This window comes from Scyliorhinus torazame, chromosome 2, assembly GCF_047496885.1.
Source record: "Scyliorhinus torazame isolate Kashiwa2021f chromosome 2, sScyTor2.1, whole genome shotgun sequence".
NCBI classification, from domain to species: domain Eukaryota; kingdom Metazoa; phylum Chordata; class Chondrichthyes; order Carcharhiniformes; family Scyliorhinidae; genus Scyliorhinus; species Scyliorhinus torazame.
Genome location: NC_092708.1, coordinates 189,697,084 through 189,724,027, shown reverse-complemented (window position 1 = coordinate 189,724,027; position 26,944 = coordinate 189,697,084). Strand labels below are relative to the sequence as shown.

At 53.2% G+C, this 26,944-nt stretch overlaps 1 protein-coding gene across 1 annotated transcript in view; it reads right to left on the bottom strand.

Moving 5' to 3' along the window:
• LOC140394390 (putative methyltransferase DDB_G0268948) overlaps positions 1–17,545 on the bottom strand; it is a 129,853-nt gene extending 112,308 nt beyond the window's left edge. The window contains exon 1 of the mRNA XM_072481626.1: positions 17,304–17,545. Within this exon, the coding sequence (XP_072337727.1) occupies positions 17,304–17,414 (111 nt within the window). The 5' untranslated portion in view covers positions 17,415–17,545. The remainder of the gene's footprint in view (positions 1–17,303) is intronic.
• Between the last annotated feature and the right edge of the window lie 9,399 nt (positions 17,546–26,944).

Here is a 26,944-nt window from a genome sequence, read left to right as displayed (position 1 = left end):
CATTAAGAAGTTCGGGGGTATGGAAAGGAATAGTGCGGGGGGGGGGGGGGGGGGGGGGGGGGGGATAGAGCACAGCGTGTCCTTATATGCCGATGACTTGCTGTTATATGCGTCGGAACCGAGTGTGTCGATGGGAATATTGGAGCTACTGCGAGTATTTGGGTCTTTCTCGGGGTACAAGCTGAATCTAGACAAGAATGAGTATTTTGTGGTGTCTTGGCCAGGGGTGGGGGGGCTGCCATTCCGTAGGGCAGGGACTCATTTTAGGTATCTGGGGGTGCAGGTTGCCCGGGAGTGGGGGAGGCTTTGCAGGTCCAACATTTCTAGTTTGGTGGGGAGAGTGAAAGCCGATCTGGCAAGGTGGTATGGTGTCCCTCTGTCACTGGCGGGTCAGGTCCAGGCGGTTAAAATGAACGTGTTGCCGCGATTTCTGTTTATTTTTCAATGCCTGCCGATTTTCCTGCCAAGGCTTTTTTCAGAGAGATTGAGGGAAGGATTATCTCGTTCATATGGGGAGGGAAGGTGGCCAGAGGGGAAGGCAAAAGGGGGTTTGGGTCTTCCGAACCTGATGTATTACTACAGGGCGGCGAATGTGGAGAAGGTGCGGAGCTGGGTCAGAGGGGTTGATTCCCAGTGGGTCAGAATGGAGGAGAGTTTGTGCAGGGGGTCGGGACTGAAAGCACTGGCAACAGCGCCACTCCTGATAGCTCTGGGGAAATACTCAGGGAGTCCGGTAATAATAGCTTCATTGAGAATTTGGAGGCAGTTTCACCAACACTTCTGGTTGGGGGCAGGGCCAAGGGAAATGCCGATTCGGGGGAACCACAGATTTGAGCCAGGGAGGTGGGATGGAAATTTTCGGAAATGGGAGGAGAAGGGGATTAAGACGCTAAAAGATTTGTTTCTTAGGGGTCGGTTTGCAGGACTGAAGGAGCTGGAAGCAAAGTATGGGCTGGAGCAGGGGGAAATGTTTAGATACATGCAGGTTCGAGATTTTGCCAGAAAGGAGATACAGAACTTCCCGGAGGAGCCGGCCTCCACATTGCTGGAGGAGGTGCCGACAACAGGGGGACTGGAGAAGGGGTCAGCAGTTTACGGAGCTATTTTGGAAGAGGATAAGGCACCACTGGAAGGGATCAAAGCAAGTCGGAGGAAGAGTTGGGAGAGGTTATAGAGGAGGGGTTCTGGTGTGAGGTGCTCCTGAGAGTAAATGCCTCCAGGTTGGGACTGATACAGCTGAAGGTGGTTTACAGAGCACACCTCACGAGGGCAAGGATGAGCCGAATCTTTGAAGGAGTAGAAGATGTGTGTGAGCGTTGCGGGGTGGGGGGGCGGGACAGGGGGGGGGGTGGGGGGGCCCCCGCTAATCACGTTCATATGTTTAGGTCCTGTCCAAAGCTAGAGGATTACTGGAAGGAGATTTTTAGGGTAATTTCTAAAGTGGTGCACGTGAAACTGGACCCGGGCCCCCGGGAGGCCATATTTGGGGTGTCGGACCAGCCGGGGTTGGAAACGGGTGCGGAGGCAGATGTTGTAGCCTTCGCCTCGTTGATCGCCCGAAGGCGGATCCTGATGGGTTGGAGAGTAACCTCGCCACCCAGTGCCCTGGTGTGGCGGGGGGACCTGCTGGAATTCTTGACTCTTGAGAAGGTTAAGTTTGAACTGAGGGGAAGGATGGAGGGGTTCTACAATTCCTGGGCATTATTCATTATGCACTTTCAAGAACTAGATAACATCGAACATTAGTTGGGGCGTGTGGGAGGGAGGGTTGGGGGGAGGGGGGCTGTGTGTATTAAGGGTGACTAGGGGTGATCCCTTATTCCTTTTTGTCATTTGTTTATGCAAACACGCGGGCTAATGTTTGGGGGTTGGTGGGAGGATGGGATCATTGTTATTGTTTTGGGGATTGACATATTTGTTGCTGATTATTGTTTATTGTTGGTGGGTGTAAATTTGGGAAAAAATGTGAAAAAGGAGAATAAAAATATATTTTTTTAAAAAGAGGGCTCGTGTGTTCACGCATCTGAGCGTTTGAAAACAGACGTGGCAATGTTACAAGAGACACACCTAAAGGTTTTAGACCAGACCAGATTGAGGAAGGGGTGGGTCGGCCAGGTATTTCATTCAGGGCTGGATTCTAAGACCAGGAGGGTTGCGATCCTGGTTGACAAACGGGTGGCATTTGAGGCAGGGAGAATTGTGTCAGACGGGGGAAGCAGGTGCATTATGGTGAGTGGGAAGCTTGAGGAGATGCGGGTGGTATTTGTGAATGTATATGCACCAAACTGGGATGATGTGGAATTTATGAGACGGGTGTGAGATAAGATCCCGGACCTAGAGTCGCGTAAGCTGATCATGGGGTGGGGACTTTAATACAGTCATTGACCCAGGGTTGGACCGGTCAAAATCTAGGACAGGAAGGATGCCAGCCGTAGCAAAGCAATTAAAGGGGTTTATGGAGCAGTTGGGGGGAGTAGACCCATGGAGGTTCAGATTGCCAAGAGTGAAGGAGTTTCCTTTTTTCTCCCATGTCCACAAAGTATACTCTCGGATTGACTTTTTTATCCTGAGCAGGGCTCTACTGCCGGGGGTGGTGGATACTGAGTACTCGGCAATCGCGGTGTTGGATCATGCCCCACACTGGGTGGATCTACCGGTTAGTATGGAGAGAGGGCAGCGCCCGTTATGGAGGATGGATGTGGGACTATTAGCAGATGAGGGGGTGTGTGGGAGGGTGAGCAAGTTCATCCAGAACTATTTGGAAATAAATGATGCGGGAGAAGTGCCGGCAGCAACGGTGTGGGAAGCTCTGAAGGCAGTAGTTAGAGGGGAGTTAATTTTGATACCGGCCCATAGGGAAAAGATGGAATGAGCAGAGAGGTTGGTTGGATAGGAGATATTCAGAAGCTCCGGACACGGTACTACTGAAGGAGCAGCGGAGGTTACAGGTGGAGTTTGGGCTGTTATCTACAGGGAAGGCGGTGAAACAACCGAGGAAGGCAAGGGGAGCGGTGCATGAGTATGGGGAAAAGGCCAGTAGGATGCTAGCACACCAGCTGAGGAAATGAAAGGAGGCCAGGGAGATAGGGAGAGTAAAGAACAGAGGTGGGAATGTGGTCCTGGATCCAGTGGGGATTGTCATGATATGCAAACACACACATCATGATAGACAGACCAAAAGACAAATCAGCACACATAACACGACAGCCAATCACAGACAAGGACAGAGACAGTATAAGAGAAGAAACACGACACCTGGTGGCCAGTAGATCTGGAGACCAGGACAAGGACAGGACCTGATCAACAAGACACTCAGAGAGTCACCACGTGCTGAGTACCAGGACAGGTCTGTAAATAACAAGTTGAAATAAAACAGCGTTGTACCAAATACAACCGTGTTGGTTCATCTGTACCTCAGAACACCCAACACCACATGGTACCTAGTGAGTGGATCGATACCTGCCGCCATACCTCAGCGTACAGAGACAACCAGCAATACCCAGGCAAGATGTACGAGCTCCCGGTTCCGCAGCCGCTCCAGTGCCACGGCGATCTCCGCGAGAACTGGCAGCGATTCCGGCAGGCGTTTGAATTCTTCCTGGTGGCAGCCGAACTTCAAGACCTGGCCGATGATGAAAAAAATAGAGTCTCTCCTCACCATCGCCCGTCCAAGAGCAGAAGAAATCTTTAAAAAATTCAAGTTCTCCAAGGGGCAAAACAGGTACGATTTCCAGGCAGTCCTGGACAAATTCGCCAAATACTGTGAGGAAAACACACTCCAATCGGCAAGGAAAGGTAAGAGAAGCGCCAGTACTCACCTCGAGGCAGAGGGCTTGGACCAGAGAGAGATTTGGGTCGAGGTCGGCGGCCATCTTGCTAAAGGTATTACACTAGCGCAGTTGGGCGAGAAGTGCGCAGAACCGGAAGGCTTGTTTGCGCATGCGCGAGACGCCGCGAATGCGCAATCAAGAAAACGGCCATCGGTAAAGGGACGTCGATCTGCGCGTGCGCAATCGCTTCCTCCGTGCCTCGTCACGCGCGTCATGACGTCAGAGGCCCCAGACCGCACCAATTTAAAGGGGAAACGTCCCAAATCCAATTTAAAGGGGAAACGTCCCAAATCAAAGAAAAAATCTTTTAAAACTGTAAAACAATCTTCCTTCACCTGGAATGACAGCACAATGCCTCAAATTGAACCAGGAAATGAATTTAACCTCCGAGGAACCCTGCAACAAGCAGTTACCTACGCACAAACCGATGATTCCGACCTCGAATACGTCGATACCGATCTTTACATTTTTTCCGGACCTCGCGAGCCCAATGACAGCTCCATGGTCCTAGACGACTATGACCCGGACGAACCTTTCGTGTTGAAAATTGGCGACCCCCACATTGAATCCGACGCAGATGCGGATTCATTCTTCGGATTTGAGGATCTTCAACCCAGCAGATATGATGTCCCAACTCATCAGTGCAGGATGATGCTGCAGCCTGAAATTAAGAGACAGAGAGCAGTACAAGCCCACAGAGAGCGGCCTGCTGCCACACAGAGCGTGGTCCACGTCCCGCTCAGCATTCCCGACTCTATGAAAGAAGACATGCAAGACTCCACACCCCAGTCCTTGCATGCACAAGAAGTTACTCCAGTATCACAAGACTCCGCAGCGAGCTTGTGGAGGCTCCACAATGGCAGAAACGCATGACTCCGATGCGCAGTCCTTGCAGGAACAAGACCATGAGGGTCTAGCAACCTCCTCTGACCAACTAGCGGCAGACGATGCAAGTCTGCCATGCTCACGTAAACAGCAAGAAGACTATAACAGTCTACCACGCTCCACTGCACAGCAGCATGACCATGACGGTCTCTCATGCTACAGTGAAGGGCACAGCGCTGATGACTGTTCAAGCCCAACTGAAGACAGGCCAAAGGAACCGCCTCTTCCAAGCCCGAACAAAAAAGGATTATGCGCTGACCTTCAGGATCATTATAGCCGAAGAGATATTAATAATGCTGCACAGTCACAGAAGGATGCTGAGGATTTGCTAAAGAAATTACTTGTATGTCTAACTTGCAAGGAGCAGACTAAAAATTGCCATTGTTTTAGTACGGATGAAAAAAATGGACAAGACATTGATCCTCATTTAATGGAAATAACACAACCTGAATCATATCTACAGCAGGGACAACTGTCTCCCTTTAACACAAAACCGCAAAGTCCCAACTTCAGAGACCAGCAGTTAGTCAGTAATGACTCTTCAAACCCTGAGGGGAATATTAATCGCATTGAACCTATGCACACTCCACTGATAAATGAGCAGAACATTGGAGCAAGAATCCTGAGGACACCGACATCGAGTAGCCAGACAAAGCACTTAAAACCCGCAGCAGTTTCAAGTGAACCAATTGTGCTTTCCAGTGATGGTGAAGATGCAGATAAGGTCGACCCGATTATCCATTGTACCACACTAACCCCAGAGATTAAGCATTTATGTCTGGGGAGTAGAATGTGGGCAATTGAGAACAGTAAAAGAGAGACTGTGACTATGCCAGTCCCAGCAAAATCAGACCCAGAGACTATGAAGGCATGTACATTAGAAAAAGATACATATGAAGTAACTGAGAAGAAAATTGAAACGGACTGTTCTTTGGAAACTAGTACAATGACGAAAGAAACATTGGATCCAACATTTGATGCCCTACATATGGGAGAAATTGAGGGAAATGAACAAGGTTCTGCAATGTCTGGGGAAAGACTTAAAATTCCAAAGAAGAAAAGCCCAAATGAAGGACAACGGCAAGACAATGACAGTCCACCGACATGGTTTGCACAACCAGATGAAAACTCTGACAATTTACCCAACCCTAGTGAACAGCAAGCAGCTACTGAGGATCTACCCACGGTATGTGAAACGAGTGACGACAGCATCCCACTTCCCATGCAAAAGGTGCAAAGTGACAGACCTCAGCTAGTGCGTACAGAGGCACTCGACGATCACGGTGAGACCACACTACTTCCACCCTCAATTGCTCGAACCTCTCCACTAGTCAATGCATTCCTGCATGTTCCGACTCCAGAAGTGCAGCTTCAAGAAATCTCAGCTGACTCCAGTGAACCTGCTAAGACTCCGGACGGGGAGCATCAACAAAAAAACAGACCAGACTCCAGATGGGGAGCAACCAAACACCGACTCTGATTCACGTAAGCCAGACTTTACTCCAGACAGGCAGTGTCGCAACCTCAGTGATGGCACGCTCAGGGTGACAGCAGATGCCACAACGACAGGAGATGGATCACGTGACAATCACACTGGGTCAGCAATAACAAGCAGCGGCTACAGTCCAAGAGGAATACACCAATTTTCACCACAGCTATATCCACACATTTGTTCCACACCGGCAGTGCGGCCAATGACAGCTCATGCTGGACAAACCCAGTATTCAAGCCTGCAGCAGCCAGCAGTCTATGCAGCATATTCTCAAACAGGCCAGCACTACGGATTGCCCACTAATGGAATCAAGACCAAAGGAGGACTACCACCAGCGCAATCTGCACTACAGACTGGATGCCTTAGTTACTGCCCAGGATTTGCTGCACCACAGCCTGGCCAGATAGCATATTCCTATCAGATGCAAGGTTCTAGTTTCACACCATCACCAGACATTGATGCGAGCAGCAATTCTGTCTCCAAAGCGACATGCTTCAACGCTTCTCAGCAGAATCACCCTTCCAGCACAGCACGTGGCCAGAACCAGCATGCACAGTCTCATCCAACTTCAACATCTGGCACATCCATGACCTTGAATGATATTGTTGATGGTACCTCTTCAATGTCAACGACCTATCAACTACAAGATGCCATCCGACACCACCACCACAAACATAAAAAGAAAAAGACTCCACCTCGTTCCTGGTACGCATGACGGATGGATCGGTGCGTAGGCGCAATCGGCGAGCCTTTCGCCTACTTCCACGCTCGCAACGGGACCCTACACAGACGCCGTGTCCTCCACTGGTTCCTGATAGTGACTTCGTGGAGCTGCCATATACCATGCCACTTCTGTCGCCGCCCGTGGCCAGGCTCGCACCTCAGCCGGTGGTTCTCGACCCACCCTTGAGGCGGTCAACCCGAATTCGTCGCACACCTACTAGACTGGACTTATGAGACTGTTCACACGTTAAAGTTTAGAAACTATTGTATTGTAACATGTTATTGTTTTATCGTTCCAGACCTCGTTTGACCGGACCACACTTCAAAGTTTTTCTTCTTTTGTTATGGTACAACCTCGTTAGCATGACACACCCGACATCGCCCCATGTATATAGTTACGCCATATGTACATGCTGTAAATATCACGCACACACGCCTTTCGCTACACTCAGGACACATTCATATTTATAACCACGTAGGCACATAATCTTGTAAAAAAGGGGGGATGTCATGATATTCAAACACACACATCATGATAGACAGACCAACAGACAAATCAGCACACATAACACGACAGCCAATCACAGACAAGGACAGAGACAGTATAAGAGAAGAAACACGACATCCGGTGGCCAGTAGATCTGGAGACCAGGACAAGGACAGGACCTGATTAACAACACACTCAGAGAGTCACCACGTGCTGAGTACCAGGACAGATCTGTAAATAACAAGTTGAAATAAAACAGCGTTGTACCAAATACAACCGTGTTGGTTCATCTGTACCTCAGAACACCCAACACCACAGGGATGAGTGAAGTGTTTAAGGACGTTTATAGCAAGTTATATGAGTCGGAGGGGATGAGGCAGTTCTTGGGTCAGCTGAGGTTCCCGAGAGTGGAGGAAGAACTGGTGGGAGGGCTGGGAGCCCCAATTGAAATTGAGGAAATAATCAAGGGGCTGGAGGCCATGCAGTCGGGCAAGGCCCCGGGGCCGGACGGCTATCCGGTGGAATTCTACAAGAAGTTCTCGGAGATATTGGGCCCACTGCTGGTGAGGACATTTAATGAGGCAAGAGAGAAGGGAGCCCTCCCCCAAACAATGTTGCAGGCCTTGATCTCATTGATTCTGAAGCGGGAGAAGGACCCTGAACAATGCGGGTCATACAGGCCAATCACCCTAATGAATGTGGACGCCAAACTGCTGGCTAAAATATCCTCGTGTCTGACCCCTGGAACACAGTCTTCAATCCTCATGGCCAATACCTTTGCTAGCAGTTTCGCATCCACATTAAGGAGTGAAATTGGCTTATACGATCCGCACGGTACAGAGAGTCCTTGTCCCGCTTCAGAATTAGAGAAATCAATGCCCTAGACATCGTCGGGGGCAGGCCCCCCCATCCCTTGCCTCGTTGAAAGTCATAACCAGCAGCGGACCCAACAGGTCCACGCACTTCCTTTGAATTCCACCGGGAACCCATATGGCCCTGGTGCCTTCCCCGCCTGCACACTCCCCAGTCCCTTGACCAGTTCCTCCAACCCAACCGGCGCCCCAAGCCCCGCCACCTGCCCCTCCTCTACCCTCGGGAACCTCAGCCAGTCCAGAAAACAACCCATCCCCCCCTCCTCCGATGGGGGCTCAGACCGATACAGTCCCTCGTAAAAGTCCCTGAAGACCCCATTAATACCCACCGCACTTCGCATCCCTAACTCCCCTGATCTCCCTCGCTGCCTCCCGCTTCCGAAGCTGGTGTCCCAGCATCCGGCTAGCCTTCTCTCCATACTTGTACACCGCCCCTTGTGCCTTCCTCCACTGCACCTCCGCCTTCCTGGTGGTCAACAGGTCGAACTCGGCCTGGAGGCTTCGTCCTGCCTTGAGTAGTCCCTCCTTGGGGGCCTCTGAATATCTCCTAGCCTCCCTTACCATCTCCCTCAATAGCCTCTCCTTCTCCCTCCTCCCCTTCCCCTCTCTGTGGGCCCTAATGGAGATCAACTCACCCCTGACCACCGCCTTCAACGCCTCCCAGACCTACCTGCACCTCCCCATTCTCATTGGCCTCCAGGTACCTTTCTATACACCCCCGGATCCGCCCGCTCACCTCCTCATCCGCCAACAACCCCACCTCCAAGCCTCACAGTGGGCGCTGGTCCCTCTCCTCCCACAGCCCAAGGTCCACCCAATGCGGGGCATGGTCAGAGATGGCTATCGCCGAATACTCCGTGCCCTCCACCCTCGGAATCAGCGCCCTGCCCATTACAAAAAAGTCAATCCGAGAGTAATTTGAAGGAGAAATTTGAACTGCCAGCAGGGAAAGGGTTTCGGTATCTGCAGGTACGGGATTTTTTGAGAAGGCAGGTTCCGACCTTTCCGCCCCTGCCACCACGGGGGTTACAGGACAGGGTAGTTTCCAGAACGGGGTGGGAGAGGGGAAGGTATCGGATGTCTACCAAGAACTTATGGAGGCGGAGGAAACTCCGGTGGAGGAGCTAAAGGGCAAGTGGGAAGATGAGCTCGGAGGAGAGATAGAGGCGGGTCTATGGGCAGATGCCTTAAACAGGGTTAACACATCCTCATCATGTGCCAGGCTTAGCCTGATACAATTCAAGGTAGTCCACTGGGCACACATGACGGTGGCCTGGATGAGCATGTTCTTTGGGGTAGAGGACAGGTGTGCGAGGTGCATGGGAGGTCCAGCAAATCATGTCCACATGTTTTGGGCATGCCCGTAGCTCAGAGGGTTTTGGCAGGGTTTCGCACGGGCAATGTCCACGGTGCTAAAAACACGGGTGGTGCCGAGTCCAGAGATAGCGATCTTTGGAGTGTCGGAAGATCCGGGAGTTCAGGGGGCGAAAAAGGCTGACGTCTTGGCCTTTGCCTCCCTGGTAGCCCGGAGACGGATACTGTTAATGTGGAGGGACTCGAACACCCCAAAATCAGAGACCTGGGTTCGTGACACGGCTGGGTTTCTCAGTCTGGAGAAAATAAAGTTCACCCTTAGAGGGTCAATGTTAGGGTTCACCCGGAGGTGGCAGCCGTTCGTTGACTTTCTCGGGGAAAATTAAAATGTCAGCAGAGGTAGAAATCTAGGGGGAGTTAGGCTATTTTTTCTTTGTTGGGGGTGTGAGGAACGTGTCAGGGATGGAAATGTTTTATATACTATGTTTATGTTGCTGTTATTGTTATTATTGTAAAAACTACAAATACCCTAATAAAATGTTGTTTTTTTTAAATGCCTGAAGTTGCTCGCGTTCGGCGGGACCAGAAGATTCCATTGATGCGAAGTGCTGAAAATTCCTGGCTCATGTTTCCACAAGTGTATTTCTGCTCACACAGAAAGGCTATCCCTGTTTTGGGTATTGGGCCAATCATTGTATATTGGGCGGCACGGTGGCACAGTGATGGCACATTGCTGCAGTGGATACATGTTCGATTCCGACCGCGGGTGACTGTGTGGCGTTCACACATTCTCCCTATATCTGTGTGGGTCTCCTCCGGGTGCTCCGGTTTCATCCCACAATCCAAAAATATGCAGGTTAGGTGGATTGGCCATGATCAATGCACGGGGTCACGGGGATAGGGCGGGGGATTGGGCCCAGGTAGAGCACTCTTTCAGAGGGTTGATGAAGACTCAATGGACCGAATGGCCTCCTTCTGCACTGTAGGGATTCTACGGATTTCCCTGAATTGGAGAATTCCGTCTTGAACATTTCAGTCACTCGCCAGTCACAGGAAAGAAGTGAACAATCCTGGCTTGAAATCACAAGCTGCATTTATCACAAACTATAAGATATGGGACTGGTTTAGCACACTGGGCTAAATCGCTGGCTTTTAAAGCAGACCAAGGCAGACCAGCAGCACGGTTCAATTCCCGTACCAGCCTCCCCGAACAGGTGCCGGAATGTGGCGACTAGGGGCTTTTCACAGTAACTTCCTTTGAAGCCTACTTGTGACAATAAGTGATTTTCATTCATTTCATATGTCAACAGGTCACGTTGAACTTGGGCCTAATGGACCTAATTAGCAGCTTGGCGTCAACCAATAATCACAGACCGTTCTCCACCTTCACCTTCAATCAAAAGCAACGGAAGAAACTTTAACTCCTGGGTGGCACGTTTGAGGTGTGGGGGAGGGGGAAGGGGAGAGGGTTGAAGGCAAGCAGCATGGCGGATTATGCAAGGGAGAGGGACAAGAGGGTAGAAGAGGCAGACAGTGTGGAGGATTGTGGGGAGAAGAGGGTAGAAGAGTCGGCAGTGTGGAGGATTGTGGGCGGAAGAGGGAGAAGAGGTAAAGGGTAGAAGAGGCGGCAGTGTGGAGGATTGTGGGGGAAAAGAGGGGCAGGGGCTGGGGAGAGGGAGAGGTTTGAGGGACATATGGGGTGGGATGGGAATGAGAGTCTACAAACTGACCCTTTAAATCTTGAGGATCTGGGATTATGTCAGGCGGGTCATCATTGTGCCTCAGACCGTCGGGCGGCATGGTAACACACTGGTTAGTGTCATGATATCCACATCAGCATATCATGGTGCAGTCACACACACACTGATGGACAGGCAGTTGGACCAACCAGCACACACATAACATCGCAGCCAATCACCAGTGAGAGCACAAGCACTATAAAACAGGGAACACCACAGTTCCCGTTCATTCTACCAGGAGATAGCTCAGAGCACAGAGCTCACAGCACGCCACTCAGACATAGACCATGTGCTGAGTGCCTCACTAAGATAGTGATAGGGCTGGGTCCACAGGTTAGCTGGTGAAGCACGTACCCAAGCCAGCAGTTAGTTGTAACCGTTGTTAAGATAATAAAACAGAGTTGTACCATCTACAGCCGTGTTGGATCATTTGTGCATCGGAACACGCAACACGACATGATACCAGTAGTGGAAGCTAACCAGCGACTGTGAGACCTACCTGCACCCTTTCAGAAATCCGCCATCCTGCTCCAGGGAAACCATCAGCCCACCGCAGCCACTCCAAATCGCTGGAAATCTTGGCGTAAACTGGAAGCTGTTTAAACAGCACTTCCAGCTCTTCCTAGAAGCCACAGACAGGGAGAATGCATCGGACACCAGGAAGATCGCCCTCCTCCTCTCCACGGCGGGGCAACACGCCATCCACATCTATAACTCCCTGGCATTCGCGGAAGGCGAGGACAAGACAAAATATAAGATGGTGCTTCTGAAGTTCGAGGAACACTTCAGCGTGGAAGTCAATGAGAGCTTCAAGAGGTACCTATTCCAGCAGCACCTGCAGGGTAAGGATGAGCCTTTCCAATCTTATTTGACACACCTCCGTATCCTCGCGCAGTCCTGCGGCTATGAGGCCACCTCCGACTCCATGATACGGGATCAGATAGTTTTTGGGGTCATCTCGGACACCCTACGCCAGCAGCTCCTTAAAATAAAGCGCCTCACCCTAGCGACTGCCATCAAGACCTGCGTCCTCCATGAGAACACGACCAGCCGGTACTCCCAAATCCAGGTGGCCGAAACGGCACGGCACGGGTCCTACGAGGCGGAGCAGGTCCAGTCGATCGAGTTACTCCCGGCCCGCGGCCCGGAAGAGGGTGGCCATTTTGCGCGCTTTCCGAGGGCCTCCCGCGCTTGTACGCGCCAAAAGAGGGGACGTTGATGCAGAGGGACGTGATGCGCAGGCGCGCTCTACGCAGGACCGCACCGCGCATGCGCGGTGGCGCAACGAACGCCATGACGTCACGACGTGCGGCAACTGTGGCTCCGCCCACTTGAAGCGGCAATTTCCGGCCAAAGCGCGACAATGCCTCCGCTGTGGCAGGATGGGCCACTACGCTGCCTGCTGTGGAGCAGCTCAACCTGCCAACTCCCAACAATTCCGCCAGCTTCGCAGGGACGTGCGGGCGATTCAGCCCCCCTACACTGAGTCATATCCAGATAGTATGCAGACCAGCGATACCAAAGACCGGGAGCCCTTCCGCTTTGCGGTAATCCACAAGAACCGGATGTCCCCAAGTCGGAACCACCAGCCGCTGCCAGTGCACAGCATTGATCCGGGCGATGAGTGGTGTGCCACCCTAACGGTCAACCAATCACAGATCACATTTCGCCTGGACACTGGTGCCTCCGCCAATCTCCTCGCATGGTCAGCCTTCCAGACCTTGAAGGTTAAACCACCGATTCTGCCATCCCACTGTCAGCTGGTTGACTACAATGGAAACGTCATCCCGGCCACGGGGTCCCGCCAGCTCGATGTTACACACAACTCACACAAAGCCACATTATCATTTGAAATCATAGGATCCTCGAAGGACTCTCTGTTAGGCGCACAAGCGTGCAAGATCCTCCACCTCGTTCAACGGGTACACACTCTGTCTCCAGAAGGCACGTCCGATTTCCCGGATGCAGACTTTAGGGCGCAGCTCCACTCTCTCCTCACGCACAACCAGGAGGTTTTCGAGGGCATGGGCACACTGCCCTACACGTACAAAATACGGCTCCAACCGGACGCCACCCCGGTCATTCACGCACCTCGTAGGCTCCCAGCACCACTCAAGGACCGCCTCAGTGGGTCAGCTCCATGCTGTGCGTAAAGAAGCCCTCCGGCGAGTTCCGGATCTGTATCGACCCGAAAGATTTGTATCACAACATGATGAGAGAACACTACCCCATACCCAAACGAGAAGAAATCACGAGCGAAATGGCTCGGGCAAAAATATTTACCAAGCTTGATGCCTCCAAGGGCTTTTGGCAGATTCAATTGGATCGGTCCAGCAGGAAGCTGTGCACTTTCAACACTCCATTTGGCAGATACTGCTACAATAGGATGTCGTTCGGCATCATCTTGGCCTCCGAGGTGTTCCATCGCATCATGGAACAGATGATGGAGGGCATCGAAGGGGTACGCGTCTACGTAGACGACGTTATCATCTGGTCCACCACACCACAGGAGCACATCAGTCGTCCCCAGCGTGTCTTTGTACTGATACGAGATCAGGGCCTGCGCCTCAACCGAGCCAAGTGCTCTTTTGGCCAGACCGAGCTCAAGTTTTTGGGGGACCACATCTCCCGGTCGAGTGTGCGGCCGGATGCCGACAAAGTGGCAGCTATTGCAGCCATGCAGCAGCCGTCAGACAAGAAGGCAGTGCTGCGCTTTCTCGGGATGGTCAACTTCCTGGGGAAGTTCATTCCTAACCTTGCTTTACACACGACTGCTCTTCGCCACCTGGTCAAAAAGACAACGGAATTCCAGTGGCTGCCCGCACACCAGAGTGAATGGGAGGAGCTCAAGGTCAAGCTCACCACCGCCCCGGTACTGCCGTTTTTCGATACCACACGGGAAACAAAGATCTCAACTGACGCCAGCCAGTCCGGCATTGGGGCGGTACTCCTGCAACGCGACGACACCGCATCATGGGCCCCGGTTGCCTATGCGTTGCGGGCCATGACCCCCACTGAACAGCGCTATGCGCAGATTGAGAAGGAGTGCCTAGGCCTGTTGACTGGCATCGACAAGTTTCACGATTATGTATATGGTCTTCCGCAGTTCACTGTGGAGACCGACCATCGCCCCCTGGTCGGCATCATTCAGAAGGACCTCAACGATATGACCCCTCGCCTCCAGAACATTCTGCTCAAGCTCCGGAGGTACGACTTCCAACTTGTCTACACCCCGGGGAAGGATCTCATCATCGCAGATGCTCTGTCCAGGGCGGTCAACACACCGCCCGACTCGGAGGGGTTCGTTTGTCAGGTCGACGCACAGGTAGCCTTCACATCAGCCAATCTGCCGGCCACTGATGCACGTCTGGCCCACATTCGCCATGAGACTGCGGCTGATCCCCTTCTACAACGTGTGATGCGCCACATGACGGCAGGGTAGCTCAAGGGGCAGTGCCCACAATTTTACAACGTCTGGGCCGACTTGGCCGTCGTTGATGGTGTCCTCTTGAAGTTGGACCGGATCGTGATCCCACACAGCATGCACCGGCTTGTCCTCGAGCAACTGCACGAAGGCCATCTCGGAGTTGAAAAGTGCAGGCAGAGGACCTGAGAGGCTGTGTACTGGCCGGGCATCAGCAACGACACCGCCAACATGGTGCTCAACTGCCCCACCTGCCAAAGGTTTCAGCCGGCGCAACCCCCTGAGACGCTTCAGCCCCATGAGTTGGTCACGTCCCCCTGGGCGAAGGTGGGCGTCGACCTCTTCCATGCGCTCGGCAGGGACTACATTATTCTGATTGACTACTTCTCAAATTATCCGGAGGTCATACGCCTGCACGACACAATGTCATCAGCTGTCATCCGGGCATGCAAAGAAACCTTTGCTCGCCATGGAATTCCGCTCACCGTCATGTCTGACAACGGGCCTTGCTTTGCGAGCCAAGAATGGTCTTCCTTTGCCACTTCATACAACTTCGCACACGTGATGTCCAGTCCCTTGCATCCTCAGTCGAATGGCAAGGTGGAAAATGGCGTCCACATTGTGAAGCGGCTCCTCTGCAAGGCTGCCGATGCCAGATCTGACTTCGGTTTAGCCCTGCTGGCCTATCGCTCGGCCACACTGTCCACGGGCCTCTCGCCAGCCCAGCTGTTGATGGGTCGCACCCTCAGAACCACTGTGCCATCCATTCATGCTCCTGACCTCGACCATGCTCCAGTACTGCAAAGGATGCGACAGCAGCATGCTCAGCAGGAGGTGGCACATGACGCTCGGGTGACTGATCTTCCTGCCCTGGCGCCTGGAGACAACGTCCGCATACACCTACCGGAGGGTGGCTGGTCGGCAACCGCCGAGGTTCTCCGCCACGTGGCTCCCCGCCATGTGGCGGTTCCTGGTTCGTATGCTTGATGTCTCCATTCGCCGCCGTAATCGGCGGGCCCTTCGGCTGCTTCCGTGCTCGCTACGTGATCATGCACCGGTGCCACGCCCTCCTGTTGTTCCTGATGTCAAATTCGTGGAGCTTCCTGACACTCTGCCTCTTCCTCTATCGCCAGTGGCCAGGCCCATTCCTCAGCCGGTGGATCCTGACCCACCCTTGAGGCGGTCAACCCAAATTCGTCGCCCACCTGAGAGACTTGACTTATGAGCCTGTTAGCACATTGGACTTACTGAATTGTTTTACAGTACTGTTAACGAGTTTCTTTTCTTGTCGCTCATTGTTCCAGAAGTTTTCTTTCGTCATTTGTTGATTGCATTTGTTCTGTTATTGGTACAACCTCGTTGTTCTGTTGCACCTGACACCTTCCTATGTATATAGTTTAGCCTCATGTACATGTTGTAAATATTGCACACACATACTCAGATGCACTCAGTACACATTTCTATTTATTAGCATGTAGGCACATATCCTTGTGAAAGGGGGGGATGTCATGATATCCACATCAGCATATCATGGTGCAATCACACACACACTGATGGACAGGCAGTTGGACCAACCAGCACACACATAACACCGCAGCCAATCACCAGTGAGAGCACAAGCACTATAAAACAGGGAACACCACAGTTCCCGCTCATTCTACCAGGAGATAGCTCAGAGCACAGAGCTCACAGCACGCCACTCAGACATAGTCCATGTGCTGAGTGCCTCACTAAGATAGTGATAGGGCTGGGTCCACAGGTTAGCTGGTGAAGCACGTACCCAAGCCAGCAGTTAGTTGTAACCGTTGTTAAGATAATAAAACAGAGTTATACCATCTACAGCTGTGTTGGATCATTTGTGCATCAGAACACCCAACATGACAGTTAGCACTGTGGCTTCACAGATCCAGGGTCCCAGGTTCGATTCCCGGCTTGGGTCACTGTCTGTGCGGAGTCTGACATTATCCCCGTGTGTGCGTGGGTTTCCTCCGGGTGCTCCGGTTTCCTCCCACAGCCCAAAGGTTAGGTGGATTGGCCATGATCAATTGCCCCTTTGTGTCCCCCCAAAAAAGGTTAGGTGGGGTTACGCGTAGGGTGAAGACTTGAGTAGGGTGCTCTTTCCAAGGGCCGGTGCAGGTTCAATGGGCCGAATGGCCTCCTTCTGCACTGTAAATTCTATGATTCCATGATCAACATCAAACCCAGCAGTAAGATTAGAATCTGAGGTGGAGGCCATTCAGTCACTCTAACCCCTCCTCCATTCAATAAGACTGATCGGCTATCTCAACACCATTTTCCCTGCACTAGCCACATATCCCTTAATACCTTTCATATCTAGAAATCTGTCAATTTCTGTCTTGAATATAGTCAGCGACTGAGCTTTCTATGCCCTCTGGGACGAGAATTCCAAAGATTCAACATCCTCTGAGTGAAGAAATTCCCCATCTCAGTTCTGAGACTGAGACTGCCTCTGGCAACTGAACCGGTCAGAGCTCTCGCTGCAGAGCTCCCCATGTTTATATCTATCACATTGTTACCTTTGCCTTTAGGTAGTTGAGGACGAGCTCGTCGACTTGACTGGGTGAAGAAAGCCTGCTTTTCCGATACATGGCAGCGTGACTGCGCTCCTTGAAAAAGAGGACTGCCATCTTGGTATTGTCACTGTATCGCCGTCAGTTTCTGGTTATAATCACAGGAATATATAACAGGAATAGTATTTAAATAATGAATTGGGCAACTGCCAGAGAGTTCACCCAATAAAAACGCTGTATTCTCCCGAGATTGTTTCTGCCAATGATAACAATCTGTGAACTACGTGGAAACTTGCAGCTGCGAGGGAAGATTATATAGGTGGGGAACAGGGGCGGCTCAGGGAGGATTTAATTCATGTTTTTAAAGTTATGAGGGCCTTTAACAGAGTGGATAGAATCTATTTTTATCAGCAGAGTGCACAATCCTGAGGCACAAAGCCAAGTTCAAAGGAAAATATCCAGTTTTAAATGTATTTGAGAATTGTCTGATGTTTATTGCATTAATATCTCTTTCACTTACTACAGGTTCGGCATTTCAAACATTTTTTTGCAAAAATGTGCACTATTTATTGTTCCGAAACCCCGCTGATGTCATGTGTGAGATTGTTCCAGCTTAAAACATTGGTTTCACGTAGTGTGTTGTTTTTTGTTTTGGATATGAGTGAGAAACGTTTGTGGAAATAGTGAGAACTCAAAGCTCTTTCAATAGACAACAATAAAAGTATTTATTAAAGTAGAAGACAGATAATGAAGCACTACAACAAACAGTCTTCTATTTCGGCACATTAACAGTAAGCACTTAGTCCCTCAAAGACCGAAAATCCAAAACGTCTGTTTCCCCTTCCCATCATACATCACCCATATTTTCGTCAGGTAGAGCACCCCAAACCCTGTCTGCGTTTGATATAACACCGCCTTGGCTCTGTTGAACCCTGCATGCCGTTTTGCCAGTTCAGCTCCAATGTCCTGGTATATTCGGACCTTGTTCCCCTCCCATTCGCGCTTCCGCTTCTCACTGGCAAGATCTTTTTCCACAAACTTGTGGATTCTCACGATCACCGCCTGCGGCAGCTCCCCAGCTCTTGGCTTCTGCCTCAGAGACCTGTGCGCTCCGTCCACCTCAGGGGCCTTGTCCAGCACCCCCTCCTCCACCAGCACACTCGAAACGTACCGCGTGGCATTCGCATCTTCCACTCCTTCAGGCAGGCCAACTATTCGCAGATTCTGCCTCCTCGACCCGTTTTTCTGCTCCTCCACCTTTGCTCTCAACATCCTGCAAAGGTCTCCTAAGAGCCCCACCTCCGCCTCCAGTGTCATCACTTTATCGCTGAGCTCGGGCATCGCCATCTCAATCTCTCGGATCTGTGACCCCTGAGCCTCCAGACATTTCGCCACCCTCTCCATTGAGCCCTTCAGGGGTGTCACAGCCCCTTTGATGGCCTTCGATCGATCCTCCTGCAACTCTTTCCTCTGCTCGGAGAACTCCCTGATGAAGGTCATCAACTGTACCATCTGGGGCCTTCCAACCTGCACTGACCCTTCCCCCTCCACCATCCTTCCACTGGCTGCTGCACCACAAGTCCCTACCAACTCCTTGGCCAAGTCCTTCACCTTCTTCTGCCAGGTTTGATAACCAGTGGACATGCCACTCCAGGGCGGAACTTCTCCAACCTTCAGCTACACGTTTCTGTCGAAGTTACACCCGATTTCGGGTAAAAAGAACTCTTTTCTCGACTTCAAGCAGGAGCCACTCTGTGTGCAACCACTCACACCATGGCCACCACCTGAAGTCCCCTTCTTGCTGCCATCGTGTTGGCTGGGATGGTGTGTGTGGGGAGTGCAGTGTATATATGCGGCTGCAGCTTGTCAGCCTCCCGAGTGTCAATCTGGCACCATTCTCATTGGAATCGATTGTGTTCCATTTGGGGCCGGTGCTAGCCCCTCAACAGTAGCAGAATCAGTCCAGGTGCGGCATTAGTTTTTCTGTCGTGGAACTCCATGAATCCTGCGCCAGCCTCAGGAACGGGATTCTGTGATCCTGAGGTTAAGTGTTGACGGCGTCGTAAACGCCGTCGCGTTTTACAGCGGCATCAACAGGCCCCCAGGAGCAGCAATCCTGCGCCCTACAGGGCGCCAGCACAGCACTGGAGCGCTTCACGCAGCTCCAGCTGCCGATACTGGCATCAAACAGGCGCCTCGGGTCTGCGCATGCGCGCTGCGACCGGCATGAACCTGCGCATGTGGGCTGCGACCGGCGCAAACTCGCGCATGCACACTAGCTTCCTTCTCTGCGCCAGCCCCGACGAAACATGGCATAGAGCTACAGGGGCCGGCACGGAGTAAAAGAGGCCCCCACCAGGAGAAGCCGGCCCACCGATTGGTAGGCCCCGATCATGGGCCCCCCCCCGGGGCCGGGTCTCCTCTCTCCCCACCAGGCCACCCCCCGCACGATGGACGCAGAGGTTCCGCCGGGTAAGACCACATGTGAACGGCGTTGGCGGGACTCGGGCTATCTCAGCGGCCACTTGGCCCATCCCACGCGGAATATCGCCGGGGGGACCAGGTAGAGCGACCTCCGACCGGCGCCACGCCAATCGCGCCGGCGCCGATGGCGCCGATTCTCCGGTCACCGGACAATCGGCGGACCGCCGTCGGGGCGGCATCACGTGAATCGCGCTCCCCACCCCACCCGGCGATTCTCCGACCCGGCCCGGCGTCAGAGAATCCTGCCCCCGCCTCTCTTCTGTGTCAGACTGGCTGGCCAGCCCACAGCCCTCTGACTATGAAAGGCTTCAATTGTCAAGAACAGCATGTTCCCTATTCTTCCTGTTCCTCTCTTTCATTTGGTTGCTGCCCAGAATAGCTATTTTTGTAAAATACCTGGCAGTTTAGGGATGGGCAATAAATGCTGGCCTAACCGGCGACACCCACATCCCGTAAAGTAATTGAGGTACCCTCAATAATGATGCTCAGAGATTAAACTGTAAAGAAGGCTTTATTAGGCTAATAACTATGCTACAGATTTGGACGAGAGCTGACTGCTACACAGACCATGAGGCGGGCCTTTATGTATGGCTCCCAGATGGGCGGAGCCAGAGGCGGAGTCCCCAGGGTTCCAAGCCTGGTCTTAAAGGGGACATCACCTTACATGATGATAAGGCAGTAACCGTTCATCACATTCACCCCCTGTTTAAAAAGGAGTCCGGCGGGGGTGAAGTGCCATCATAGGTCCATCCGTCTCGGCGGCCGGATCATCCTCCTCGATCTCCTCAGTTCGGGCGGCGGTGCGGCGGGCATGGACGTCCTGGTTGAGGGCACATCCGGGAGCACAGCGGTCAGAGCTTCGGTCCGGGTCGGGGCAGAGGAACTAGGCAGGGCCGGGGGTAGTGGAGCCGGGGCAGAGGAACTAGGCAGGGCCGGGGGTAGCGGAGCCGGCGCCGGCGGGGTGTGTAAAGGGGGGGCTCACGGTAGGAGCTCACCCATGGGTGGTAGGGCCGGAAGGGGGTGTGTTGTAGGGGGCGACGGGTCCTGCAGGGGAGCAACGCGGGAAGGGGCGTCTGTGGTGGAGGATCCAGCGGGCGCCAGATCCCGGAGGGAAACCGTATCTTGCCTGCCGTCGGAGTACTCCACGTAGGCGTAACTGGGGTTGGCGTGGAGCAGTCGGACCTTTTCAACTAGGGGGTCCGTTTTATGGCTCCTCGCGTGCCTCCGGAGAAAAACAGGTCCCGGAGCCGTCAGCCAAGGTGGAAGCGAGACCCCGGAGGTAGACTTCCTGGGGAAGCGAAACAATCGCTCATGAGGGGTCTCATTTGTGGCCGTGCAGAGGAGTGACCTAATGGAGTGTAGGGCATCGGGTAGGACCTCCTGCCAGCGGGTGGTTGGGAGATTTCTCGACCGCAGGGCCAGAAGGACAGCCTTCCACACGGTCGCGTTCTCCCTCTCCACCTGCCCGTTTCCCCGTGGGTTATAGCTGGTCGTTCTGCTCGAGGCGATGCCTTTGCTGAGCAGATACTGACGCAGTTCATCGCTCATGAACGATGTACCCCGGTCGCTGTGGATATAAGCAGGGAAACCGAACAGGGTGAAGATGCTGTGCAGTGCCTTAATCACCGTGGCTGAGGTCATGTCGGTGCAGGGAATGGCGAATGGGAAACGGGAGAACTCATCGATCACGGTGAGGAAATAGGCATAACGGTTGGTGGACGGGAGGGGCCCCTTGAAGTCCACGCTCAGTCGCTCAAAGGGGCCCGAGGCCCTCACGAGCCGAACCTTGTCTGGCCGATAGAAGTGCGGTTTGCACTCCGCACAGACCTGGCAGGCCCTGACCATGGCCTTGACCTCCTTAGTTGAGTAAGGTAGGTTGCGGGACTTGATGAAATGGACGAGCCGGGTAACCCCCGGGTGGCAGAGGTCATTATGGATGGCTTGCAGGCGGTCCTCCTGCGCGTTGGCGCATGTGCCGCGGGACAGGGCATCTGGGGGCTCGTTGAGCTCCCCTGGACGATACTTGATATCATACGAGCAGGTGGAGAGTTCGATCCTCCACCTCAAAATTTTATCGTTCTTTATTTTGCCCCGTTGCGTGTTATCGAACATATAGGCGACCGACCGTTGGTCGGTGACGAGGGTAAACCTCCTACTGGCGAGGTAGTGTCTCCAGCGCCGCACAGCCTCCACAATGGCTTGTGCCTCCTTTTCGACTGCAGAGTGTCGAATCTCGGAGGCGGTGAGGGTTCGGGAGAAGAACGCTACTGGTCTGCCTCCTTGATTGAGGGTAGCAGACAGGGCGATGTCTGATGCATCGCTCTCTACCTGGAAAGGGATGGTTTCGTCCACCGCGTGCATGGCGGCCTTGATGATGTCGGCCTTGATGCGGTTGAAGGCCAATTGGGCCTCAGCCGAGAGGGGAAAAGTGGTGGTCTTTAGGAGTGGGCGGGCTTTGTCCGCATACTTGGGGACCCACTGGGCGTAATAGGAGAAAAGCCCCAAGCACCGTTTGAGGGCCTTGAGGCTGCGGGGGAGAGGGAGTTCCTTAAGGGGGCGCATGCGGTCGGGGTCGGGACCTAGGACCCCGTCTTCCACGACATAGCCGAGGATGGCCAGCCGGGTGGTGTGGAAAACGCATTTGCCCTCGTTATAGGTCAGGTTAAGGGCTCGGGCGGTCTGGAGGAACTTTTTGAGGTTAGCGTCATGGTCCTGCTGATCATGGCCGGAGATGGTGACATTGTCCAAGTACGGGTATGTAGCCCGCAAACCGTACTGGTCCACCATTTGGTCTATCGTCCTTTGAAAGACGGAGACCCCATTTGTGACACCAAAGGGGACCCTGAGGAAGTGGAAGAGCCGGCCGGCTGCTTCGAAGGCAGTATAGGGGCGGTCTTTTGGTCGGATGGGGAGCTGGTGGTAGGCAGATTTGAGGTCGACCGTGGAAAAGACTCAGTATTGGGCGATCCGATTTACCATTTCCGCGATGCGAGGAATGCGTGAATCGGTTTATGGTCTGGCTATAATCCACGACCATCCGTTTCTTCTCCCCGGACCGGACTACCACCACTTGCGCTCTCCAAGGGCTGTTGCTAGCCTCGATGACCCCCTCTCCCAGTAAACGCTGGACCTCTGACTTGATAAAAGCCATATCTTGGGCACTGTAGCGCCGGCTCCTGGTGGCGACGGGCTTACAGTCAGGAGTGAGGTTAGCGAATAGCGAGGGGGGTGCGACTTTCAGTGTCGCAAGGCAGCACACCGTAAGGGGGGGCAAGGGTCCGCCGAACTTCAGTGTCAGGCTTCGGTGGCTGCACTGGAAATCCAGTCCGAGCAGCAGGGGGGCACAGAGGTGAGGGAGGATATAAAATTTGAAACGGGTGTATTTGGCACCCTGGATCGAGAGATCCGCAATACAGTACCCCGTGATTTGTACCGAGTGGGACCCAGATGCGAGGGCTATGGTTTGGGATGTGGGATGGGTGCGTAGGGAGCAGCGCCTTACCGTTTCAGGGTGGATAAAGCTCTCCGTGCTCCCGGAGTCGAAGAGGCATGCAGTGTCGTGCCCGTTGACCTGGACCTGCATCATGGAGTTCTGCAGGTGTTTTGGCCGAGTTTGATCGAGGGTGATCGCACCCAGTCGCGGGTAGTCGGAGTCGTAAAATGGCCGCTGCCATTGGTCGCACGTGTCGGGTCGAGAAGATGGCCGCTCCCATGATTCGCACGAGGCTGATGACGCGTCAGAAGAGGACGTGTCGGATCGGTGCGCAGCAGCATTGCGAGGCCTACGGGCCTGGGAGCCCGATTTTCGGGCCGGCTGTTCTTTGTTTTTCTGGCCCCTGGGTCTGGCCAGGCAGACCCTCGCAAAGTGCCCTTTCCTCCCGCAGTCGCTGCAGATCGCGGAGCGGGCTGGGCAGCGTGGGCGTGGGTGCTGGCCCTGCCCGCAGAAGTAGCATGGTGTGCCCTCATGGTGAGCGGGTCGCCGCGTGGCGCAGGCCTGTAATACGGGCGAGTCTGAGGAAGTCCGGGGGGGGGCTGGCAAAGTCCGCGGGGTACGTACCCAAGTTATGTCGGGCCACCTCCAGCGAGGAGGCGAGCGTTAGCGTCTCCTGGAGGTCTTTTGCCCCGTTTTCGAGCAGTCGCTGCAGGATGTAGGTCGAGCGGATGCCGGACACAAAAGCATCCCTGATGTGCAGGTTCATATGGACTTCCCCTGTCACATCCTGATGGTCACAGTCCCTGGCAAGCGCGGTGAGTTTCTCGATGAATTCGTCGAGCGATTGCCTCGAACGCTGCCGGCAGGCAGAGAGCAGGTGCCGGGCATGCACCTCATTGATGGGTTTGACAAACCGCTTGCGGAGCAACTCAATCGCTTCCTCATAAATCGTCGCCTTTTCGAGCGTGGCGGAGATTCTGTGACTCACCCGGGCGTGGAGTAGACGCAGCTTGCATGGCCCCAGGATGGGAGTCTCTGCGGAGTCCAGGTAGGCCTCGAAGCACCGCAGCCAGTATTTAAAGCTTCTCTGGTTTTAGGCCTGCGTCCATCCTGAATCTAGTTTAGCCTAATAAATTGAGGTACCCTCAATAATGATGCTTAGAGATTAAACTGTAAAGAAGGCTTTATTAGGCTAATAACTATGCTACAGATTTGGACGAGAGCTGACTGCTATACAGACCATGAGGCAGGCCTTTATGTATGGCTCCCAGATGGGCGGAGCCAGAGGCGGAGTCCCCAGGGTTCCAAGCCTGGTCTTAAAGGGGACATCACCTTACATGATGATAAGGCAGTAACCGTTCATCACAGTAATTTTTTAAAAAGAGTTTGATTTTACTTGCGCAAAAAACATTTTTTGATAGCATCCAATCATTTTGTGACATTATAAAACATCTGAAAGAACATTAGAAGACTTTTCAGAATGACCGTCACATTAAGATTCAGGTTTTCTATATAGTTCAAGTTGCAATCTGAGGTGCTTCAATATAACTGTGATGTGGAATATTCACCATGTTCTATACAATTCCCCTCCCCCCCCAGTTCACTCTGGCTGAAAGGCCTTAGGCAGCGGCCGGCCCTCATTGTATCTCTGTGGTGCCTGCCCTGATACATCACCTGTTTACGGAGAGGTTACAAGAGTTCATGACTGGCTGCTCCCATTCAGCAGATATGGACTGATATCCTTGGCCATTCTTTCTCTGTTCCACTGTCTACGTTCCTCGGAGCGATCAATAGACGGCTTTCATCCCACACTGCAAGATAACGGCTAGTTCACAATTAACTGGGAACACACAATTAACCGGGAACATTGCCCAACTTGTGACCCACAACCTCTGACCTTGTGTGGTGAGCCACGTATGGCTATTGTATACACTTGCTGTTGTTCTATTATTACTAATGTCATCGACATCCACTGTTGTATATACTTACTGTTGTTCTATTATTACTAATGTCATCGACATCCACTATTGTATATACTTAATGTTGTTGCTGTTACTGTTGCTGTTGAATTGTTGTGTTGATGCTGCTGTTGGCTCCGCCTGTGGCTCCGCCCCTCTGAGGAGGTATATAACCGGCCGATCTGAGACAGGCTCTCAATGCGGGAGAAGCTACAGGTTGGCACACATCTAGTTGATTAAAGCCACTGTTCTTTGGTACAAACTGTCTCGACTGAATTGATGGTCATCAATTTAATCAACTAGTTTTTTTTACAATGGATGCTGCTCTGAAACCTGATCGTCTTGAACTCGACGCACAGGCAGCTGGAGCTACGGCTATCTTCGAGCATTGGCTCAGTTGCTTCGAGGCCTACCTTGACTCCTCAGCCGCCGTGGTCCCCCTGGTACTCAAACAGCATCTCTTCAACGCCCAGGTGAGCCACAGGATTTCTCGGCTAATCAGGGACACGGCCTCGTACACAGAGGCAGTGGAGCTGCTCAAAGGACAGTTTGTGAGGCCAGTGAACAAGGTACTCGCTCGACACCTCCTGACCACGCAGCGCCAGGGTGAGTCGCTGGCTGAATATCTGCGCGAACTGAAGGTACTCGTCCGGAGTTGTAACTGCCAGGCGGTCACGGCTGTACAGCACGCAGAGCTGTTGATCCAAGACACCTATGTGGCAGGAGTCAGGTCCAGCTACATCCGGCAACGGCTTCTCGAGAAAGGGTCCCCCGACCTCAAGAAGATGGTGAAACTAGCTACCTCGCTGGAAGTGGCCTTCCAGAGCATGGACCCCTTTCCATCCGACCACGCGGCATCCTCGGGGGCATCGGAGGCGCAGCCATCACCTGACCCGGGCGTGCCCCATACCTGCGCCGTGCGGCAGCCTGCCAGCTCAGGAGGGCCGTATTGTTACTTCTGCAGGCAGGGCCAGCACCCCAGGCAGCGTTGCACGGCTCGCAACAAGACCTGCAACGAGTGTGGCAAGAAAGGGCACTTTGCTGAGGTATGCAGGTATGCCTGGCCCAACCCAAAGTCCAAAAATCAAAAGCCTGCCAGGCCTGGCCTGAGGCTCACAGACCCCGCAGCATGGCATCGTGCCTGCAGGGCCCGCCCTCTTCAGACGCGTCGTCCGCTTCGTGCGACCCAGTGGGGGCAGCCATCTTGGTCACCATCTTCGATTCCGCCCGCAATGTGCGACCGGTGGGGGCCGCCATTTTGGCCGACATCCTCGATGCCACCCGCCACGTGCGTCTCATCGGAGCCGCCATGTTGGGACCATCCCGCCACTGCCGCTACCAGTCGCCCGCAACTCGGCTCGATTCAGCTCGACCAGTCCCGGCCTTATCCCCTTCAAAACTCCATGATGACCATCCGACTCAATGGACAGGAGACTCAATGGACTCTTCGACTCCGGGAGCACAGATAGCTTCGTCCACCCGGATATGGTAAGGCGCTGCTCCCTCCTGGTCCTCCCAGTCTCACAAACTATCTCCCTTGCTTCCGGATCACACTCCGTGCAGATCCCGGGGTATTACATCGCTAACCTTGCGATACAGGGCGTCGAGTACGCCGATTTCAAGCTTCACGTCCTCCCCCATCTCTGCACCCCGCTGCTACTAGGTTTAGACTTTCAATGCAACCTACGAAGCCTGACCTTAAAGTTCGGGTGACCCCTGCCCCCTCTCAACGTCTGCAGCCTCACGACCCTGAAGGTCACCCCTCCCTCGCT